This window comes from Microtus ochrogaster, chromosome 17, assembly GCF_000317375.1.
Source record: "Microtus ochrogaster isolate Prairie Vole_2 chromosome 17, MicOch1.0, whole genome shotgun sequence".
Classification (NCBI taxonomy): domain Eukaryota; kingdom Metazoa; phylum Chordata; class Mammalia; order Rodentia; family Cricetidae; genus Microtus; species Microtus ochrogaster.
The window spans coordinates 13,553,364-13,572,649 of record NC_022019.1 but is presented as its reverse complement, the minus strand read 5'-3'; the positions used below and the strand labels follow the sequence as shown (position 1 = coordinate 13,572,649).

The window sequence follows — 19,286 nt, the reverse complement described above, 5'->3', positions numbered from 1 at the left end:
TCTCCCCTCCCCTCCCTCCCTTCCTCCTCCCCTCCCTCCCTTCATTTATTTTTTGGCAGTGCTGCATTTAATGGATGGTTCATCATTGGTGTGTGAGAACAGAGCTATTTGTAGCTATTTGTTAAATTATCTTCATGAGTTGGATATGACTATGGCCTGAAACTGTTTTATTAAATAATATTGTTATTGGCCAAGGTAATTAGGATTTCTGAGAACTTAAATCAATATTTAGTACCACTGCACTTAGCATTAAAAAATAGTTAATATGTTAATTACTTGGATCATTCATTCCCTTAAAAGAATGTTAGGTCATAAGAAAACTGCATCTCAACCAGTTTTTGGTTTTGGTACTTGAGCCATGCTGTCAGCAAATGTTCTCTGACACTTGACAGAAATTAAAAATAGCAAGTTAAGCCACAAGGAGCCCTTAAGTGTGTCTTTTGGCAAGAAAGAAAGCTGTAGACAGGCTGATGGTGAATAGTGAGTGGGTCTATAAGAGTGAGCTCCACAGCCCAGCATGGGAGGCAGCTCCTGCAGTCCATCATGAACCTTGTCACTCCAACTTAGAGTGAGATAAGTCACCTGAATGACATGAGTCTTTTGTGTCTCAGATACTGTATATAATCTGTCCTTCCTGTTTTAGGACCCCAGTGCCTGGAATGGAGAACCACATTCCTGTCATATTCCTTGACCTAAATGGTAAGTTAGAGGAGGCTTCTGGAGGCTTACCTTGATGTAGTGTGACAGAGTCACACTATAGATCTAGCCGCTCATGTTGTGGGGTTGCAGTCTCCCTGATGTTAGCATCAGTGCTCCTTGTTCCCTAATATGATGCTGGACAAAGACTGAGTTGTTGGAAGTCAATCTCAGTATCGCTTTTACTTTGGTGAACTCTCTTTTTCCCTCCCTCCCTCCCTCCCTCCTCATTTTTGTCCATGAGCTGGGGATTGAGTTTAGGGCCTCACATGTGCTAGACAAGTGTGCCACCACTGAGCTGCAGCCCAGCATAGCAGTGATGACAGAGATGGGCACATCTCCATGTTGCAGCCTTGCTTCTGTGAGAGTGCTGTTTCCCCATCAGTTTAGGATGTTTTTTGTTTTGTTTTGTTTTGTTTTGTTTTTCGAGACAGGGTTTCTCTGTGGCTTTGGAGCCTGTCCTGGAACTAGCTCTGTAGACCAGGCTGGTCTCAAACTCACAGAGATCTGGATGTTTTTCTATACTGAAAATATGTTCTGACTTGATTGCTCAGAAGAAAACTCCTATCTAGAAGGAACCAGCAACTTGGGATACTATGTTTTCTTAGCATTATTTAATGATTTTCTCAGCTTTTCTGTGAGTTCCTGTGAACTTAACCCTGCTTGCTTAATTTTCTTTTTACATAACTGTTCCTCCCAGCCCCCCCCCCAATCCCACTTGTCTCTGTCTATAGGAAGGAAATAGAGATGCAAAGGTAGGTTAGGAAGCTAAAAATAAGAAGTCAGCAGTCAAACTCAATGAAACACCTGCACAAGTGTGCATTAACACGGACTTCCCTAAATAGAAAAAAGCCTGGGCGTCCTCAGCGGTCCCCTCACCATGTGGACGTGTTAGGTGTGTTAGGATGTCTGAGGGGCCAGCATTCTGTGCCTGAGCTCACACATGCACCGGTTAGAGAGACATGGGGCGTTCACAGCACCTGTCTGTCTGTCCTCTGGGGTGAGAGCTGTCATGGAGACTGTTTACCTTGAGCTCTTGAGCCTGGAGGAGGAGTGGGCTCTGGCCTGTTCTTGTATTGGGCTTCGTAGGCAGCTGAAGAAGCTTGAGATTGGGATGGATTGAGGTTTAGAAAGATTTCTTAGCTGTGTGTTTGTTTTCTTCTCAAGATAAAATTTTTTGTTAGCATATAAAATAATGAATTTTATCATGACATTTTCATATGTACATACATTGTGCTTTGCTCATATGGACCTTCTCATGTTATTCTCCTTGTCCTTCCTATACACCTTTCACGGGTCCCTTCATTCTGCCAAGTCATACTCCTGCTTTCATGGCATGTGGATAGGCAGGCAGACAGATGATAGATGATGGGTGGATACATAGATAGATAGATCTAGATTTACAGATGAGAGAAAATGTAGTATTTGTGTTTTTTTTCTCCCTTGTTATAGTCTCCCCCCTCTTCCTCCCTTTCGACAACTCTCTGCCCCCCTTGTAGTTTCCCTTTTATTTTATATTCTGTTTGGGGAAAAATACATGATGTGTGATGTTTGGCTTCTTTCCCTTAACATGATGAAAGTTCCACCCACTTTCTTGCAAATGCCATAATGTCATTCTTCTTTATGTCTGAGTAGAAGTCCATTGTGTAGCTATACCGCATTAGCCTGAGAGGCTGAAGAGACTGTCAGAACTTTGTTCAGGACTCTGTATTAGTGGTCCACACAAGAACACTTACATTTGCTGTGTAATTTACAGGCTTAGGTAGATGGGGCACTGGGAAGCCAGGCTTGGGACCAAGTGACCACAGGGCTCTGTGCACTTGCCAGGTCCATTAGCCACTGTGCATTTTTGTTAGCCTTACCTGTCAGGAACAGCTCTCGCTTTCTTCTTGTCTCTTAAGTGCACTAACGGGTGAGGAAATCGGACTGTGATCCCATCATTACCATTTATGAACTGACCTCTAGAAACCTCTTGGGCATCTTGGCTTCCTTTGCCTCTGTGTAAAATATGACACACGGAGAACAGCTTGGGTAATTTTTTGAAGCACTTTCTGGCTCTTGGGTCTGTGAACTATTAAATGGTTATTACCAATGTTATTTGGGATTGCAGTGCAGAAAGCAAGTGAGGTTTGAAGCAGAAGAATTTTAATAATAAGCACGTTGTTGAGCTAGGGGGTGGGAGGAGGGTGTCCTTGAAAACCATCTGATGTTGACTGAAAGCCCTGCTTTCAGCGGATGATTTCAGCTCTCAGGATAATCTCGATGACCCAGAAGCCGGATGGGATGCTACCCTGACTGGGGAAGAGGAGGAGGAGTTCTTTGAGCTGCAGATTGTGAAGCAATACGATGGTGAGGTAAGTCAGCATACCTGGAGAAGCAGATATGGAGCTCCCAGTACTGCAGGAGCCTTTTTATGTCAGCAAGATAGTGGCCTCCACAGTGTATGTGGAAACTCTCTTAGTACCTAGAGTAAGCCAAGCTTGACCCTCACACCCCACTCCATCTACCTTCTCCCTCCCTCCTGTCAGTGTGGACCACATCCACTGGCTGTGGCTGTGCTCTGTTCCACCCTGAGAAGGAGGGGGGAGGTTGTTGATTCCACTGAAGTACAGGGAGCTACAAACTGGAAGGACATGGCTTTGGTATCTGCTCTGCAGTTCTTTTGTAAGAACTTTCATTACTGGGCCTCACTATGTAGCACTGACTGTCCTGGAACTGGCTAGGTAGGACAGACTGGCTTCAAACTCAGAGATCTACTTCATCTGCCCCCCAAGTGCTGGGGTTAAAGGTATGGAACATGCCTGTCCTAAGACTTCCTTAAAGAGGAGAAAAAGGAAGCCAAGCCTGGTTGTACATATCTGTAGTGCTGGCATTTGGGAGACTGAAACATGAGGAACCTGAGTTCAAAGTCATCGTGAGCTACTTAGTGAGGCCATGTCTCAGAATAAAAAGAGCAAAAGAATAAATGAAGGCAGTGAGGCGGATTCATTGTTGAATGAATCTCATGGTTGAGTCTATGTGATGGGCATAATCCTGGGGGTTATTCCCTGATTTTGAATATGCTTGACAAATGGTACCAGCAGTAGAGCATCTGAGAAACTCATATACCTGCTGTTGGACATTAGCCCTGTTCCCCTCTATCACAGTACGTTCTTCCTTAGTCCTAAACCTGCTTGTGTCAGATGTGACGTGACAGGACATGGTAAAGTAGACTATGGGGCCTTGACAGTTACTGCAGTTTGTAATCTTGGACTGGGAATATGGGCAAATCAAATACGATAACATCCTGGTGATTTCCTGGGTGTGATACTTACCTGCAGTTTACTTGAAAGTGATTGGTTTGCGGACTAAATAGGCAAATGGTCTCAGTGAGTGAAGATCAAGTACATGAAGCCCATGGTACTAAAAAATTTCAATCTTTACTGATGTTTAAACATTTAAAAAAAACAAGTAATTTAGCAGCAAACAGTCTAATAATATTTTAGTTAATGTCCTGTTGCTGTGAAGAGACATCATGCCCAAGGCAGCTAATAAAAGAAAACACTTGAGGGTTTGTTTACAGTTTCAGAGGGTTAGTCCCTGATCATCATGGTGGGGAGTGTGGCAGTAGGCAGGCAGGCAGGCAGACAGACAGACTTGGCACTGGAAGTGTAGCTAAGAGCTTACATCTTGATCCACGATGGGTATTGGGGGGGGGGAACCAATAGAGCAAAGACTGGGCCCAGTGTAGGTTTTGGAAACCTCAAGGCCCACCTCTAGTGACACCTCCAGCAAGACCATATCTCCTAATCCCTCCTAAGCAATCCACCAACTGGGAACCAGGCATTCAAATATATAAGCCTGGGTACCTGGGTATCATGCCCAATACTTTTTTGTTGTTGTTGTTTTGTTTTTTTGAGATAGGGTTTCTCTGTGTAGCTTTGGTGCCTGTCCTGGAACTAGCTCTTGTAGACCAGGTGGGCCTTAAACTCACAGCGATCCACCTGCCTCTGCCTCCTGAGTGCTGGGATTATAGGTGTGTGCCACCACTGCCTGGCCTCCATGCCCAGTACTGTGCAGCCTCCATGGCAGTAGCTGCTTGCTCACACCCTGAGAACTCTTCAGGGCAGATATATATATTTTTAAATTTATTTATTTATTTATTTTGGTTTTTCGAGACAGGGTTTCTCTGTGGTTTTGGAGCCTGTCTTGGAACTAGCTCTTGTAGACTAGGCTGGTCTCGAACTCACAGAGATCCGCCTGCCTCTGCCTCCTGAGTGCTGGGATTAAAGGCGTGTGCCACCACCGCCCGGCCAGGGCAGTTCTTGAAAGAGAACCATTACTCAAGCTATGTGGCATTTTCAAGAGGGTGTGTGGCCTTGGCCAGGAAAGTGAAGTCTGTCTCTGCTTCCTCTGCAGGCGAAGGCAGAGGCCTCCTGGGACTCTGCAGTGCACAGCTGTCCTCAGCTCAGTAAGGGTACTCCTGCTGATGAGCGAGTGTTCCTCATCCTGCGAGTGACAGTCCAGCTCAGCCATCCTGCCGACATGCAGCTGGTCCTACGCAAGAGGATTTGTGTCCATGTTCATGGGCGCCAGGTGAGGCGTTAGCTGTAGTGGGTGAGATGAATGACCACAGGCTGACTGTGTCACTAACACCTGGAACTCTGTAGACATGGTGTGTGGAGCTCTGAGCCTGTCTTTTCCAGGTTCCTGTTGCCGTCATTCACCATCCAGTCAGTCTCTGAACCACATGGCCTTCTCACAGGACTCAGGGTAGATTCATAAAGGAGCCCTGCCTTGGGGAAGTCCGGTGGCTCTATTGTAAGGGTTCTTCTGGAACAAGCAGCTTGAGGAGTTTCCTTAGTGGATCCGTTGTGTGCTCATCTGGGAGCGCTGACTCCTCTCTTCCCAGAAGTCTTTGATTCCCAGTTTGGCTTTGGTTCTAAAACATTGAATAGGAAACAGTCTGGGTCTTTTTTTTTAAATTTTTTTTAATATTTATTTATTTATTATGTGTACAGCATTCCTTCCATGTGTACCTGCAAGCCAGAAGGGGGCGCCAGGTCTCATTATAGATGGCTGTGAGCCACCATGTGGTTGCTGGGAATTGAACTTAGGACCTCTGGAAGAGCAGTCAGTGCTCTTAACCACTGGGCCATCTCTCCAGCCCAGTCTGGGTCTTTTTGTTTTTATTATTTTTAATCTGTTTTTGTTTTGTTTGCAAAGCAAGGGTTCTCTGTGTAGCCCTGGAACTCCCTTTGTAGACCAGGCAGACCTCAAACTCAGAGATCCTCCTGACTCTTCCTCCAGAGTGCCGGGATTACCACAGCTGCCACCACCACCTGGCTTAGTATAGGTCTTTAAAGAGCCAAAGTCCATTTGCCTTCCAAAGTTCCTAAGTGGGGTGCTGTGGGGTGGAGTGGATGGCATCCTGCCCACAGAGTAATGGGGAATAGCTGTGGAGGGGAGGGAGGCCTTGAGCTGGCACCGTAGAGTGCTGGGTAGGCAGGCAGTCAGGTGGCTTTCCCTACAGAAGAGATGGAAAGGGAGGGAGGAACCCTGACATAGAGAGAGTTTTCTAGAAACACTCCAGGTAAGATTTAAACCCTGTGTTATTGGATTTGTAAATGTGAGGATTTGCAAGGTGGGTTCTGGGGCTCCTCATTCACTCTGTCACCTCCTTTTGGTGGGCCATTCTGAACCCACAGGCTCAGATGGAAATAAATCTTCTCATTTGAAAGAACACAGTCATGGTTGACAGACTCTGAGATATAATCTCCACCCCTAAAAATTAATCTTTAGTTCTAAATGTCGCACTGATATCAATCTCTGCAATGAAGACTGGCACAATGCTGTTAAAATCGCAGCTCCTTAGCGCTCCAGTCCAACATCAATAAAATCCAGGTCAGGGGTTAGCTGTAGAGTATTTGCGTGTCTCCAGCTCACTCCCTTGTTTCTGGGAGTCTAAAGGGGTGGAGAGAGGCCTGCCACTCTGGGAGCTTCTTGAAGAGTGGGTTTCCATTTCTTTTTCTGCTGTCCCGGTCACCTGACCTGCAGCATCCCCACAGAGAGGCACAGGGGAGTGACATGTATTGTGTGGCAGGAGAGACATGTTCATTTCTTCCCCGTCAGAGTGATTTGGTGGAATATTTTAACCAGTGCCACTTCCCCCGTCCTTTAGTTCCTTTCCACTGCTTCTTAGAACAGTGACAAACGCTGGGCAGCATGGCGTCATTGGTTCATGCAGATAGTAAGCATAGTCAGGTGACCCTACGCTCTACCACCCCTGAGGAACCACAGTCATGCCTGGACCACATGTCTGTCTGTCCGAGTGCTACAAGGCATTGTTGGCGTCTTAAAGTGATGAAGGAAGTGAATGACCTCTTCACTCTAAGAGGCTCTGTTGGGGGAGGGTCAGAGGTCAACCTCAGGTGTTCTGAGAGGCTCTTTTGTCTTTTTGAGATAGGTTTTGTCTGTGTAACAGCCCTGAAACTCATTGTGTAGACCAGGCTGGGCTCACAGAGGTCCACCTGCTTCTGCCTCCTAAATGCTGGGATTAAAGGTGTACACCACCACTGCCTGACTGAGAGGCTCCTTTAAAAATTAGTTAACCATCACCAAGTGGTAACTCAATCATTATTAGATAGGATTGTACAATTACAGGTTTTTAGCACCAACTGCTCTTCTTCTTTCCCTCGGGTTTCTGCATGTTCCTGCCTCACCTTTCGCCTCGTGCCTACTCACTCTTCCCTCCCCTTATCTTTATTCAAGTGTATTCCGCCCTCACGGCTGCTCTCTTCAACCTCTGCAGAATGTTCAATCTTCGCAGCATCTCCAAATGAGTCATCTATGCATTAATTCAACAGTTCAATTCCTAACTGTGCAAAGAGCGCAGTCAGCATAAACAATGACCAGGCACTCTTAAATCATCCTTCATAACGATCCTGCTTTGGTCAAGAATTTAATGCCTGAACTTGTCAATATTCATGGTATGAGACGTCTATCGTGCTGGAGGAGGAAGAGTGTAAGCATCACCAGTCCTTGCTTCCATCTTACTTAGAAGGTCATTTTGTTGTAGCTCGTGTCTTCTGAGTTTATCCAGATGCATGTGGCAGCTTCCAGACCCCAGGTCTGACTTCTCCCTTGTTGGGTGCAGGACCGACGCACACCACAGGTGCCAGTCCACTGATTCTGTGCTTCAGTGAGGACTCTCATGCTCCATGTTAGAAGCCTGCTCTACTACTGGCTCTTTGTTACAGTAAACAGAGCTAGCTAGCGGGGGAGGAGTAATGGTCTCTGTTTTATTTTTCTTCTAGGGCTTTGCTCAAAGTCTCCTCAAAAAGATGTCTCATCGGAGCTCTATTCCTGGCTGTGGAGTGACCTTTGAGATTGTCTCCAATATTCCAGAGGTAAAGGATTCTCTGAAGTTGGAACTGAAAATAAACACTTAAAGAGCTAGCTCCTTGAAAAGCCACCCACCCAAGAACGACTACAGCCAGTGATACAGGCTGGCAAGATGTCTCAGCCAGTAAAGGCTCTTGCTGCCAAGCTTGCTGACCCAAGTTTATTCCATCCCAGGAAGCCACGTGGTTGAAGGAAAGAAGCAGCTCTGCAGGTGGTCCTCTGACTTTCACATAAGTGTAAATGCACCCCTCCCTACCACAAACAACAAATAAATGTAAAGCAATGAACCATCTATTTAGGGAAATGCTATAGATTTTTTGATGAGTCTTCTACCTCAAACTTTTAGTATAATGTGTTTGTGACCTTAAAAGTTGAGATTTTAGCATTTTGTATAATTTTTTTTTAAACTGAGTAAATGTGTAAGAGACAGTGAGAGAGAGAGTGTCCAGGAGAGGGAGACATGCCATGGGCGTGTCACAAAGGACAACCTTTGGGACTCTTCTCTTCCTCTACCTTGTTTGGAGGTGGGGGTCTTCCTCCATTATTAGCCACTGAGCTTCCAGCCAGGTCTGCCTCCCATCTCCTATCATAGGAGGCCTTGCCTCACAGATGCAGCCTACTTTGAGCTTTCTGCTGGGGCTCCAGGGGTCAGGGTCAGGTAACCAGACTTGCACTGCAGGTGCGGCTACCCACTGAGCCATCTCTCTAGTCAAGAACTCCATTTTGAAAACTTCCTTATTTTAAAACACAGTAGACAGTAGTAATATGTTAATCACAGGGGCAGAAACCGTCCAGTGTAGAGACTTATATCTGATGTGCAACCTGAAGAAGGCCAGCAGAGTGAGCTTACTTGCTTTACTCTGAATCGGAGAGTGACGTCTTCAGAGCAGAGGGGGACACAGGTACCGGAGTCCTGGGGCCTCCCCACACACTGTCAGCACTGCCTCCTGATCTTCACTAGGCCTTAGAGTTTGCGAATTGATTCTGCTGTTCGAATAGTCGGTGATCAACACCTGCTTTATAGGCAAACAGCTGCCGGCACCTGGACTTTTAGAATTTTTAAGGCTATAGGGAGCCCACCAGAGGTGACGACTCAGACACAGTGCATAGCCAACTTCAAGTGTTTATTCCAGCTGGGTAGGACCACATCCAGGTACTTGGCGACCTAGGTGTGACCCTGAGTTTCGCGAGCACAGGGTTTTTGAAGGCAAAAATCATACCATGATCTCTCTACAGCTATGGGGGGCTTCACAGAAGCAAGCAGTTTAATAGAGACCAAGATAAATAGTTAGCTGTAGGGGTTCTACACACACAGGCTAAGTTACCTATTCTGACCTTGGGTCCCTAGGATAGAGTTGGGTAAGTTTTCATGAGATTCTCCATCAAGAAGACCAAATTCTAGTTAAATCTGAAATGACCTCAGCAAGAATATAAGATGGAGGAGCCTCTGTACTGTCTTGCCCTATTACATTAAGGCTGTAAAAATTCTTGTCCCTTAAAGCATCCAATAGTAATTGTTTCTTGAGTTTTCAAAGTTAGCCTTACATATTAAACATGAACTATTTAAGTATTTAACTCGGAATGAAGCATCTTTGACATATGAAAACTAGACTGTTGCCAGGTGTGTACATGTCTATAATCCTAGGACTTGGGAAGCTGAGGTAGGAGGGTCATGAATATGAAGCTAGTCTAGGCTACTTAGTGAGACCCTATTGTAAACAAGAACCCCCCAAGGACTAAGGTGTAACTGTGATAGTGCCCTTGTGCAGCCTGGGGGGGGGAGTTGGGGGGTGAGGGCTACATTCATTCCCCAGCAGTCATCAGCCAGTCAATCAGCAAGGAAGCTGTTTGCAGCAGTAGACTGATTATAAATCTTGGACCTAGCAAAGATTACTCTACGCTTCATTCATTGGTCTTTCTGGGAATTAAAAGGAAAGGGTTGTAGGGGAATCAGCTTAAACTAAGCACCCTTGTATGATTGAATGGTTGGTAATTGGCTAAGCTTCCAGAGACAGCCAACATTGTTTCCTCATCCTCTCCTGACCCACAAGTTTCCCATTTATGAGCACGGGCAGCTCAGTCAGTAGAACAGTGTGGAATTTCACATCTGTTCTCCAGAGCCTTTGGCCACTGCTGCTCCCAAGGGAGGCCTGAGGCAGCGTTAGAAGCTCAGCAACCTGAGTGTCTGTATCAGGCTGCTTTGCAGCAACGAGGGCCCTACCCTGCCCTCCTCCACTCCCTTCTCTACACTGCATCAGCACCCCGCTTGGGTACCAGGGTTATTAGGTCTCTACTTTGTCTAGTGGGCTGACCCGGCTCCCATGAATCTCAGGGATGCTACCTTACTGCAGAACTGTTGTTGTCTTGGTGATTGTATTTCCAATAACCTGCAGAATCCTTTCCAGTAGGTAACTGGTAGTGAATGTTTGTTTGGGAAGTGGGAAGAACTGTGTTTGGAATGCTTGTGAGAGCTACTGTTTAACCAGCCTTCCTGGTTAGCCCGGTACTTGGTGATGGTTCATGATTTCTGGGGGGAAAGTGCATTTTGAGCTCTAAAAGCAGATGTTGAAATGGGACTTTGGATTCCATGAATTTTTTCAGTTTGGAGTTCTATGAATATATACATGTATATGTGTGACTGCATGTATCTGTGTGTGGAAGCATGTACATGTGTAGCATGTATATGTGAAGCATCTGTAATGATGTCTTCATTTAGTTTTAACATGCCTCTTTCTGCTCTTCTGGGGGGGGTGGAGAGAGAGAGAGAAAGAGAGAGAGAGAGAGAGAGAGAGAGAGAGAGAGAGAGAGAGAGAGAGAGCGCGAGCGAGCGAGCGCGGAATATCTGTAGTACTTACCTTTTCCGCCCATTTTCATCATGCATCGTTGTGTTCTTCAGGATGCCCAGGGAGTAGAGGAGCGAGAGGCACTGGCAAGGATGGCAGCTAATGTGGAAAACCCAGCTTCTGCCGACTCCGAGGCCTATATTGAGAAGTACTTAAGGAGTGTGCTGGCTGTGGAAAACCTCCTGACTTTAGATCGCCTTCGTCAGGTTAGTGATGGACAGCAGTGCTATGGTGGAGTACTGCCTGGCTTATATACTTGACCCTCTGGAGTATGGGGTTGTTGCACCTGAAGTTTGAAGAGTTTACTCACCTATAATCCAGTGATTGCAGTGGGGTCGTTCTGTCTTGTCAAGTCATGGCTGGTATTTAAGGAATGTGGGGAAAATCTTGAGCATGTGTGTTGGCATGCATCTTTCACATGTTCCTCTTCTTGGCGTGTTCTCCATTCCCCAGGAAGTGGCCGTGAAGGAGCAGCTGACAGGGAAAGGGAAGCTGAACCGGAGGAGTATTAGTTCACCCAGCATGAACAGGGTGAGTCCCTTCTGCTGCCCTTGGGGAGCTGCTGCCTTTCTGGCCTCTTGTTTGGATGCCTGTATGCCTCCTTGCAAGGGATCTCAGCTGCCTCTAACTTCCCTGTGCTGGTTTTAAGTGCCTTGTCCCTTCCCTTGTCACATCTGTGCCCCCTCTGCCACTGTGCCTGCTGCTGGAGCCAGGACGCTTGCTTGAGTGTCATTGGCACACATTGCTCATTTGTCCTCCGCCACCTGTCCAGCACACATTGGGAGGCCACAAATGTGTGTGAAGCTAAATATAAGATAGCTGCCTGCCCAGGGCCTGGAAGTCATTTTCTGTGCTTTAATTCATTATTTTTAAATTAGAATGCTTGCAATATGTTAGTAGACCAATTGCTTGAAGGCCGTGTAGGGGAGTATGAATGCATAAAACGGGTTATTTGAGTTTCATAACTATGGCTGAGATTTGTTGATTTAAAAAAAAGGGTAAGGGACTGGAGAGATGTCTCAGAGCTTAAGACCATTGGCTATTCTTCCAAAGGTCCTGAGTTCAATTCCCAGCATCCACATGTGGCTCACAACCATCTGTAGTGCTGATGTCCTCTTCTGGTCTGCAGGCAGACATGCAGATAGATCACTTGTATATATACAATAATAAATAAATCTTAAAAAGGGTTTAATTTATATGTATATTGAATATGGAGATAATTGTTGATAAATAAATATGCTCTTTATCTGTTCCTCATTTCCATGAAGAATAGGCCACTTTTGTCCTCGGCTGTGTTTGTGAGTGACAGGAAGGACAAGTTTCCCGCTGGAGAACCTGCAGGTGTAGAGGTGCAGGAGACATGTCTGACCACTGTAGGCCCACTCTCAGGCATGTAGAAATGCCACTGTAGTTCCAAGTCACTGCAGTGAGTTACTGACACATACTGGCATCTGCAGAGATGTGGTATTTGGGATACTATACTCTGAATAGTTTATTTCTCAGATAAAGAAATAAACTGTCCATGGTAGGATCCAGTGGCATTAAACGGAAGACGTGAAATGTCTTCTCTTCAGGCCCAGGGAAGTGTCACCTCAGTGGTGTGTAGCAGATACTAGAGCCCAGGTAAACCACCATGGGAAGGTACTAGTAACCACTCAGTGGTTTTTACCATCTTGCTTTGGTTGGTTGGTAGGTTGATTGGTTGGTTGAAATTATGTCTTACTATGTCTCTCTGACTGAGTTGGAACAAAGCTGACCTCCGATTCACTGTAATCCTCCTGCCTCTGCCTTCCAAACACTTGGATTATAGGCAGAGTTTGTGAGATCAGGCCCTGCTTGATTTGGTTTTCAAAGAGGACTTTCCAGAAGTTCTCTGCTTTTACACTAATCCTCTTTATCTCTCCCCAGTTGTCTGGAAGCCGGCAGGAGCTTAGCCCCTCCCACAGTCTGGGCAGCAACAAGGTAAGGTACACTTAGCTCCTTGCCTCTTTCATCTTCTCAAACCTCTGTATTTGCATATGTCCCAACTCTTACTTCACATCTGAGCTATGCTATATGTATTGGGAAGAGTTCCACATTTGTTTTTCTGATCCTGCCATTGAGATCCACTAACACCCTCTTATTATGAGAATTAAAAAGCTTATTTTGCTAATTTTTTTTCTTTCTACTTGTAATATTCATTTTATTTCTGAAGACAAAACTTCAGATTGGATTTATGATAGTGAAACTATGATATAACGATCTTACAAAGAATAAGAAACATATATTTATAATTATTGTTGTTTGTTAGAAGAAAAGAAAATGTGCAAACCCCAGTAACAGAGTTTTACGCAAACAGAAACTCCCTATAGTTTGCCTAAAAATGTCAGTGCCCCTTGCAGCTGCCTGATCTGGGGGATCCCCCCACAGTTTGTTCTTGTCACTCTGAGGTACCTGGCTGAGTGTTGGTGCTGTGTTGACAGGATGACCCTAGAGTAGGTCTGGAGCTTGCATTGTCATGGTGGTGGTGTGAGTTACTTCAGAGGACTGGGGTGGGGGAGGGGTGTGGGAGCCTAAAGACTGACTGATTGACAGTAGTCCTTGAGGCTAAATGGTGTCCACGAGACTGTTTCTGTTCTTGTTATTCTGGGACATTTTCTTTATGAAAGTATAAAAACAATGAAGATGAAGTTAATGACTAAGGCTCGTTGTAAGATCCAGATACTGTTACCATGCTGAAACCATAGCCACGCTCACACTTGAACTCAGACACTGGAGGAGCTGCTCAGCTGGTGCATGGTTTTCATGGCTTGGGCCAAACTGTGATTTAGTTCCTGCCTCAGTGGAAGGAAGCAGAGCTTTTGGGGGCTTGATTGTGTGAGGATTTTTAAGTGTGAATATAGGAACTATTAAGGGAAATATATATAGTAGGGGGAAAAATCGTGACTTTGTGTGTTTTGGGGGAGGTGCATCTAACCCAAAGCCTCAGTTACAAGTTCCTTGTAAGGGCAGGAGAGATGGCTCAATGGTTAAGAACATTGACTGCCCTTCAAGAGGACCTGGGCTCAAGTCCCAGCACCCACATGGCAGCTCACAGCTCTCTGTAACTCCTGTTCCAGGAGACCTGAACCTCATGGCAAAACACTAATGCAAATACAATTAAAATAAAAAAAGACAAAAACAGCAACAACAAAACCCAAGTTCCTCATAAGAAGTGGATGAGATTTGCTTTTCTATGTCCTCATGCTTTCCTTATCTTAAAATGGAGACAGTGACAGCCAGCAGTAGCATCTGCATCAGAGAGCAGGGCCATGCTTGTCTACCAGGAGAGAGGATGAAGGGACTTATCAGGCAGAGGAGATAAAGTGTACTACACAGAAGGGACACCTGCTCTCCAGACATCCTGCAAGGGTTGCAGAGAGGTGGTGACCCTGTGTGGAGCCCCAAGGATGACCCTGCGGTGCACACAGGCAGGTGCAGAGCCAGAGTCCACATTTTGGGCAGAAGTTGCTGCATGACCACAGAGGAGTGGAGGGAAGCCAGGGAGGAGGGGCCTTGTTTGGAAATCGCAAGTGACCATATGCTGAGGAGCAGTGGTGCAGGGGGGGCAGTGTCAGACTTGGACTGGACGGTCTGAGGGTCTGTCTGAGCCCCAGCCATCCCATTGTTGACTGGTGTGTAGAGCGCTGCATGCAGTTGTCAGTGCAAAAGCCGCCAGCTTATCTGGATTGGAAAGACTATAGAGGGAGACAGAGCTGCCTGTGGGGAAGAATAGGAGGAGATAGTGATACCAAGGAGATGGATTCTAGGACCCTGCAGGTAGGAAGAAATGGCTAGGGAAGGAGAGGACTAGGTGCCATTCAGAGTAGATTACTGAGAAGCAGGCTGTGGGAGGAGCAGGTGAAGTTGTGTTGTGTGTGTGCGCGCAGACAGACAGACAGATCGATTGATCATGTCGGACCCTTCATACTCCTTTGAGATAGCATTTAGGATTGCTTGGGACAATCCTGGATGACCACAGGCACCTTCCCAGGCTGTTTCTGCTGAGCCTCTGGCAGTCTATCTGTGCTGTATTGCTCTGCTTAAGGGCACAGTGCTTCTTGTTGCTGTCCTAGGAGCTGCCCTTTTGTGTTCTGGATTTCTTGGGGTTCCTGAATAACTTGGAGACAATGGCAGTCTTGTTTCCATCTGCTCAGATTTGACTCATGTGATGGGTCTGTCCTCTTGTTTTGGTCTCCCCAGTCTTTCCTATAAACCCCCAAGAGGTGTGGCCTCTGCCTGGGGCTTGGAACAGTTTACAATCCTCAGATCTTGACCTTTATCTTTGTGCTGGGCATCAGGAAACGTGGTTTCCATGGCTGTCAGTTCCATGGTGGAGACACCTTTGTATGCTCCTGTGAGCCTGGCTGTGATCACCCTTGAGTACCACCTTAGGCTTTGCTTTTGCCCTTGGGTCAGGAGGAGAACTGCTCTGTCACAGATGCCTGTAGATAGGACAGGCAGATGGCAGCAGACAAGAACATTCCAGCCAACATCACTTGTGGGTCACAGGATAGCTCCCCATTTTCCTGTGGTGGGCCCCACAGTATTATGTAAAGATCATTAGCTCCCAAATATGTTTTAAGTCATGTCTTTTCACTACTGAGAAGGAAGGGACAAGGTTCACCCTTTGGCCCATTAAGGACATCATTACATGTGTCATTACATCTATAGAAAATGGTTTATGAACATTTGTAGGAGCATTCCTTGAGCTGGACAGTGTTCAAAGTGGTAGACAGAAGGTCAAAGGGCCTGTCAAACCTTTACCAACAGCAATGCTTACCCACGGTGACTTGGCATGAGTACTAGGGCGAGCACTGCGACATCCTTCCAGGGGCAGAGGAAACAAACACATACACAGGCACATGTACAAACACAGACACATGGGCAGAAATAATCCAGGCATTCTTTTGGCCCTAGAACTTTACAGAAGCAGACCATCTTGATTTCTCCTCAAGGAAGTATTTAATGTCCAGGGAGTTGAGCAGTTGAGTCCTACCGATTCCAACCCAGACTCGGTGATGCTAAAAATGCTAGAAAAATGCATTTTGAAATCATCAAACATTATACTCGTGTTAGTTATGTCTATCTTGTAGGCTTGTATGAGGTCAGCTCTGGTTTTCTCTTAATCTGTTCACTGCTCTCAGTTCCACGCTACAGATCAACACTGGAGGTCATGCTGTAGATCAGCACTATAAGTTAGAATGTGAGGTGTGGAATCCCAGACATCACAGGCCTTTCAGAGAGCATCCACTAGCCAGCTCCAGTCCCTTCCCGTGCTTGTGGTTTCTTATGTCAGAGTAGAGAAGCATCCTTGGGAGCAGGAGTAGCATTAAGAGGTGTCAAGAAGGGGCTAACATGACTGACCCTAAAGAATTCAGTTAATGGAGTAGTGTACATGCGTGCACGTGTGTGTACATGTGGATGTGCATGTGTGCAAGTGTGTGTGTATCCACCTTTACCTTTATTTATTATTTATTTACTGAAGCTCAGAATTGCTTCATCAAAACTGAATTGATAAAGTAATTAATTAAAGAGCTTGGTTTTCACTTTAGAGCCTAAAGCAAATCGTTCTTGGGATGTCTTCCAATTAAAAATATGAAATGTGACCAAACCGAAATGGTGTTTCTGCTTACAGTTACTGGATGCATTGCCTCTGTTCTAAAAGAGATTTTTAATAGACGTATTGAAATGGATTCTTTATGATCATCTACCACTGGGTATCTCGATGCAGAATTAATTTCAGCTCTTGCTGGCCCTTGCACTGAGACCTTCTGTGGTGCAAGGACAGCTGTCAACAAATCTGTTGTCATCCTAAAGCCATTGTAGAGGAGGTCCTTTCTACTAAGTAGTAGGGCAGGGTGTTGTCCTCTGAGGTGGTGCTTTGTTTTGTGGTGCTTTGTGAGGTCTGAGATGGAAAGTGGGACCTGATGTATGCCAGGGAATTGCCCTGCACTGAGCTGTATTCCCAGCCCTCAGGAGTTCTGATGAAGTTTGAGTCAGCTGGTACCTTGAGCATGTGCAGTTAACAAAGCTTCCTGGAACTGCCATCAGCTCAGCTGTGGCTCTAGAGACGCAAGCATGAGTCACCACCCTCAGCCACTTAGCCTGGGGACCGGAAATAACATGGCATCTCTTTATGTACTCTTTGTCGCTTTCCTCATTGAAGTCAAAGTCTTTTACAGAAAAGCAAAGACTTATACTTGGTGGAGGAGCAGTGGCATGCTGGAAGACTACAGGTGGACAGGGAGACTCTGTTGGCTTGGCTGTGCTTCTGAGCCTCGGACCCATCCCAAAATCTTTAGGATTTTTGCCTTTTTTTTTTTTTTTTTTGAGTTCTGCTTCTTAGAACAAAGAGTCTCTATGTGGTCTGTGTGGGGATCCAAAGAAGCCAGGGTTATTTTCTAGTATCTCCATAGCTGATTCTGAAGTTCAGCAAGGGAGCAGATGTGTAGGAGTGGAGGAGGCAGTCTGGGGAGGTTCCACGTGATGCCAGGTGTGCATGACCATGGCAGAAGTAAGGAGGTCCCAGTGCCTTTTCATCTTTAGGTCTGAGATGTTTGAGAGAGCCCAGAAAATTCTAGAGCAAAATTTTCAAAGCCCTTTCTCCTCATAGTCCAAGTTCATTTCCTCTGAAGTACATTTGAGTGGTGACTGATTTTGTTTGGTTTATTTTTGTTCTCTCCCCCGACATTTCAGCACAGAGAAACTAGCAGAGCCACGCAGGTCGAGTTTATCGCAGTCAGGACTTGCCCTGTCCCTGGGGGATAGAGGACCCACGACCCTGGGCGGGTAGCCCCGCTCTGAGCATTCCGTTCATCTCTGAGCTGTGCAGGGGGAGGAGGACCACTTAGTCGGGGATGTTTATGGAGTTCTGAGTGTTGGCAGAGAAGTGGGGACACAACCTCCTCTTTTCTGTCCCTAGGAAGTAGAGCCCAATCTGCCAGGGTGCTGGGATCCTGACTCTGGGCAGTAATGCTGGCAATGGGTGACTTTGAGGTTCCTTGTCTGTCCTGATTACAGGGACCTGTGTTGGGGTCCATGGTCTCTATCTGCCGTTATCACAGGCCTGCTATGCTTACACTGCCTGTTGTCTGAGCCTGTCATTTATTTACACTCAGAGTATAGGGGTGTGAGGCAGGACAAATCACTGCTGCTGCTCATCCTCAATGGTGACACTGCACCACCATGTGCCGGCTGGGAGCCCTGAAAGTGCCTCGGAGAAGTGACACCTCCTCCAGTTGTTACTGGTCAACTCTGTCACACAGCCCAGGTGCTGACTGCAGATCAGCTGCTCAGTTTCCTAAGGGACACAGTGTGGCTGTGGCTGCTGCCAGATGAGAGAGCTAAGATATTAGAATAAATTTCCTCTGAAATGAAGTAAGTTGTCTTCGGAACAACCTTGTGTGAACTTGACACCATGAACAGAGCTCAGTGTCTCTTCTGCTGAGATCTTCTGAAGCTACTGACCTTAGTGTTCAGACATCTGACCATGACACCCCAGAGCACCTAAAATGGGCAACCTCCCAAGAAGGTAATTAAGTTAGAATGCAAAAAAAAAAAAATAGCCGAAGATTAAGATCTGTAAGTAAGCTTGTGATCTGTAGGTGTGCAGACGCCCAGCTGGGGCTGTATTTCTTACTGCCCTGATCATGTGCTCGGAGTCTGTTTTGTTTTCTGTTTCCTAATGAGTGCCCAGAGAGAGAACATCTCCCCCCCCCCTTTTTTTTAATGCCATCAAGTGCTGAGCAAGTTCTCAGCGGTGAACATGATCCAGATCACTTAGGGCTTATTGATTTTATGATCAGTCCTTTGGTTGCTGCTAAAAGCAGATAGATTCCTAATCCATGTAGGAACCTGTGGGGCCGCCCCCTTCAGTCCCTCTTGAGCCTCCGAGGACTCACCCAGGGTATCCTAGTTAACCCTGGGTCATCTGTTGGCAGAACACTCAGTTACAGTAATATTAAAACTGTTACTTGACCTCAGTGAGAAAGACAGGAGTTGTTACCACAGGACCAAAGGGAACTTAAGATCTGCTCACACTTTGGGGCTCAGCACCATGCTGCCCAGAGGCAACTTCCTAGAACCCTGGGAAGAGGAGGCCCCCACCCATTCCTGAACTCCCATAGAGACATCGGAGTGTGGACGTCAGCTCCCAGCCGCAGGAGCCGAGGCAGAATTAAGGGGTATTTATTTCTAAAGGAGCGGTTACAGCCCACCCACGTGGCTGTGTTGAGGTGGCAGGATGCAGTGAATGTTGGGATGGGCTTGTTGAAAGCCACAGGTTGTAACATGAAGAGAAGGTCTGCAGTGAAGACTCACCACGAGGGGAATCAGCCCCAGTCC

At 46.3% G+C, this 19,286-nt stretch overlaps 1 protein-coding gene across 1 annotated transcript in view; it reads left to right on the top strand.

Annotated features, from left to right (window-relative positions):
* The window catches only part of Kif13b (kinesin family member 13B), a 150,105-nt gene that overhangs the window by 111,093 nt on the left and 19,726 nt on the right, over positions 1 to 19,286 (top strand). Inside the window, exons 28-34 of the mRNA XM_013349264.2 lie at positions 644 to 699; positions 2,929 to 3,050; positions 5,095 to 5,271; positions 7,992 to 8,084; positions 10,976 to 11,128; positions 11,376 to 11,453; positions 12,831 to 12,884. Coding sequence (XP_013204718.1) covers positions 644 to 699; positions 2,929 to 3,050; positions 5,095 to 5,271; positions 7,992 to 8,084; positions 10,976 to 11,128; positions 11,376 to 11,453; positions 12,831 to 12,884 — 733 coding nt within the window. The remainder of the gene's footprint in view (positions 1 to 643; positions 700 to 2,928; positions 3,051 to 5,094; positions 5,272 to 7,991; positions 8,085 to 10,975; positions 11,129 to 11,375; positions 11,454 to 12,830; positions 12,885 to 19,286) is intronic.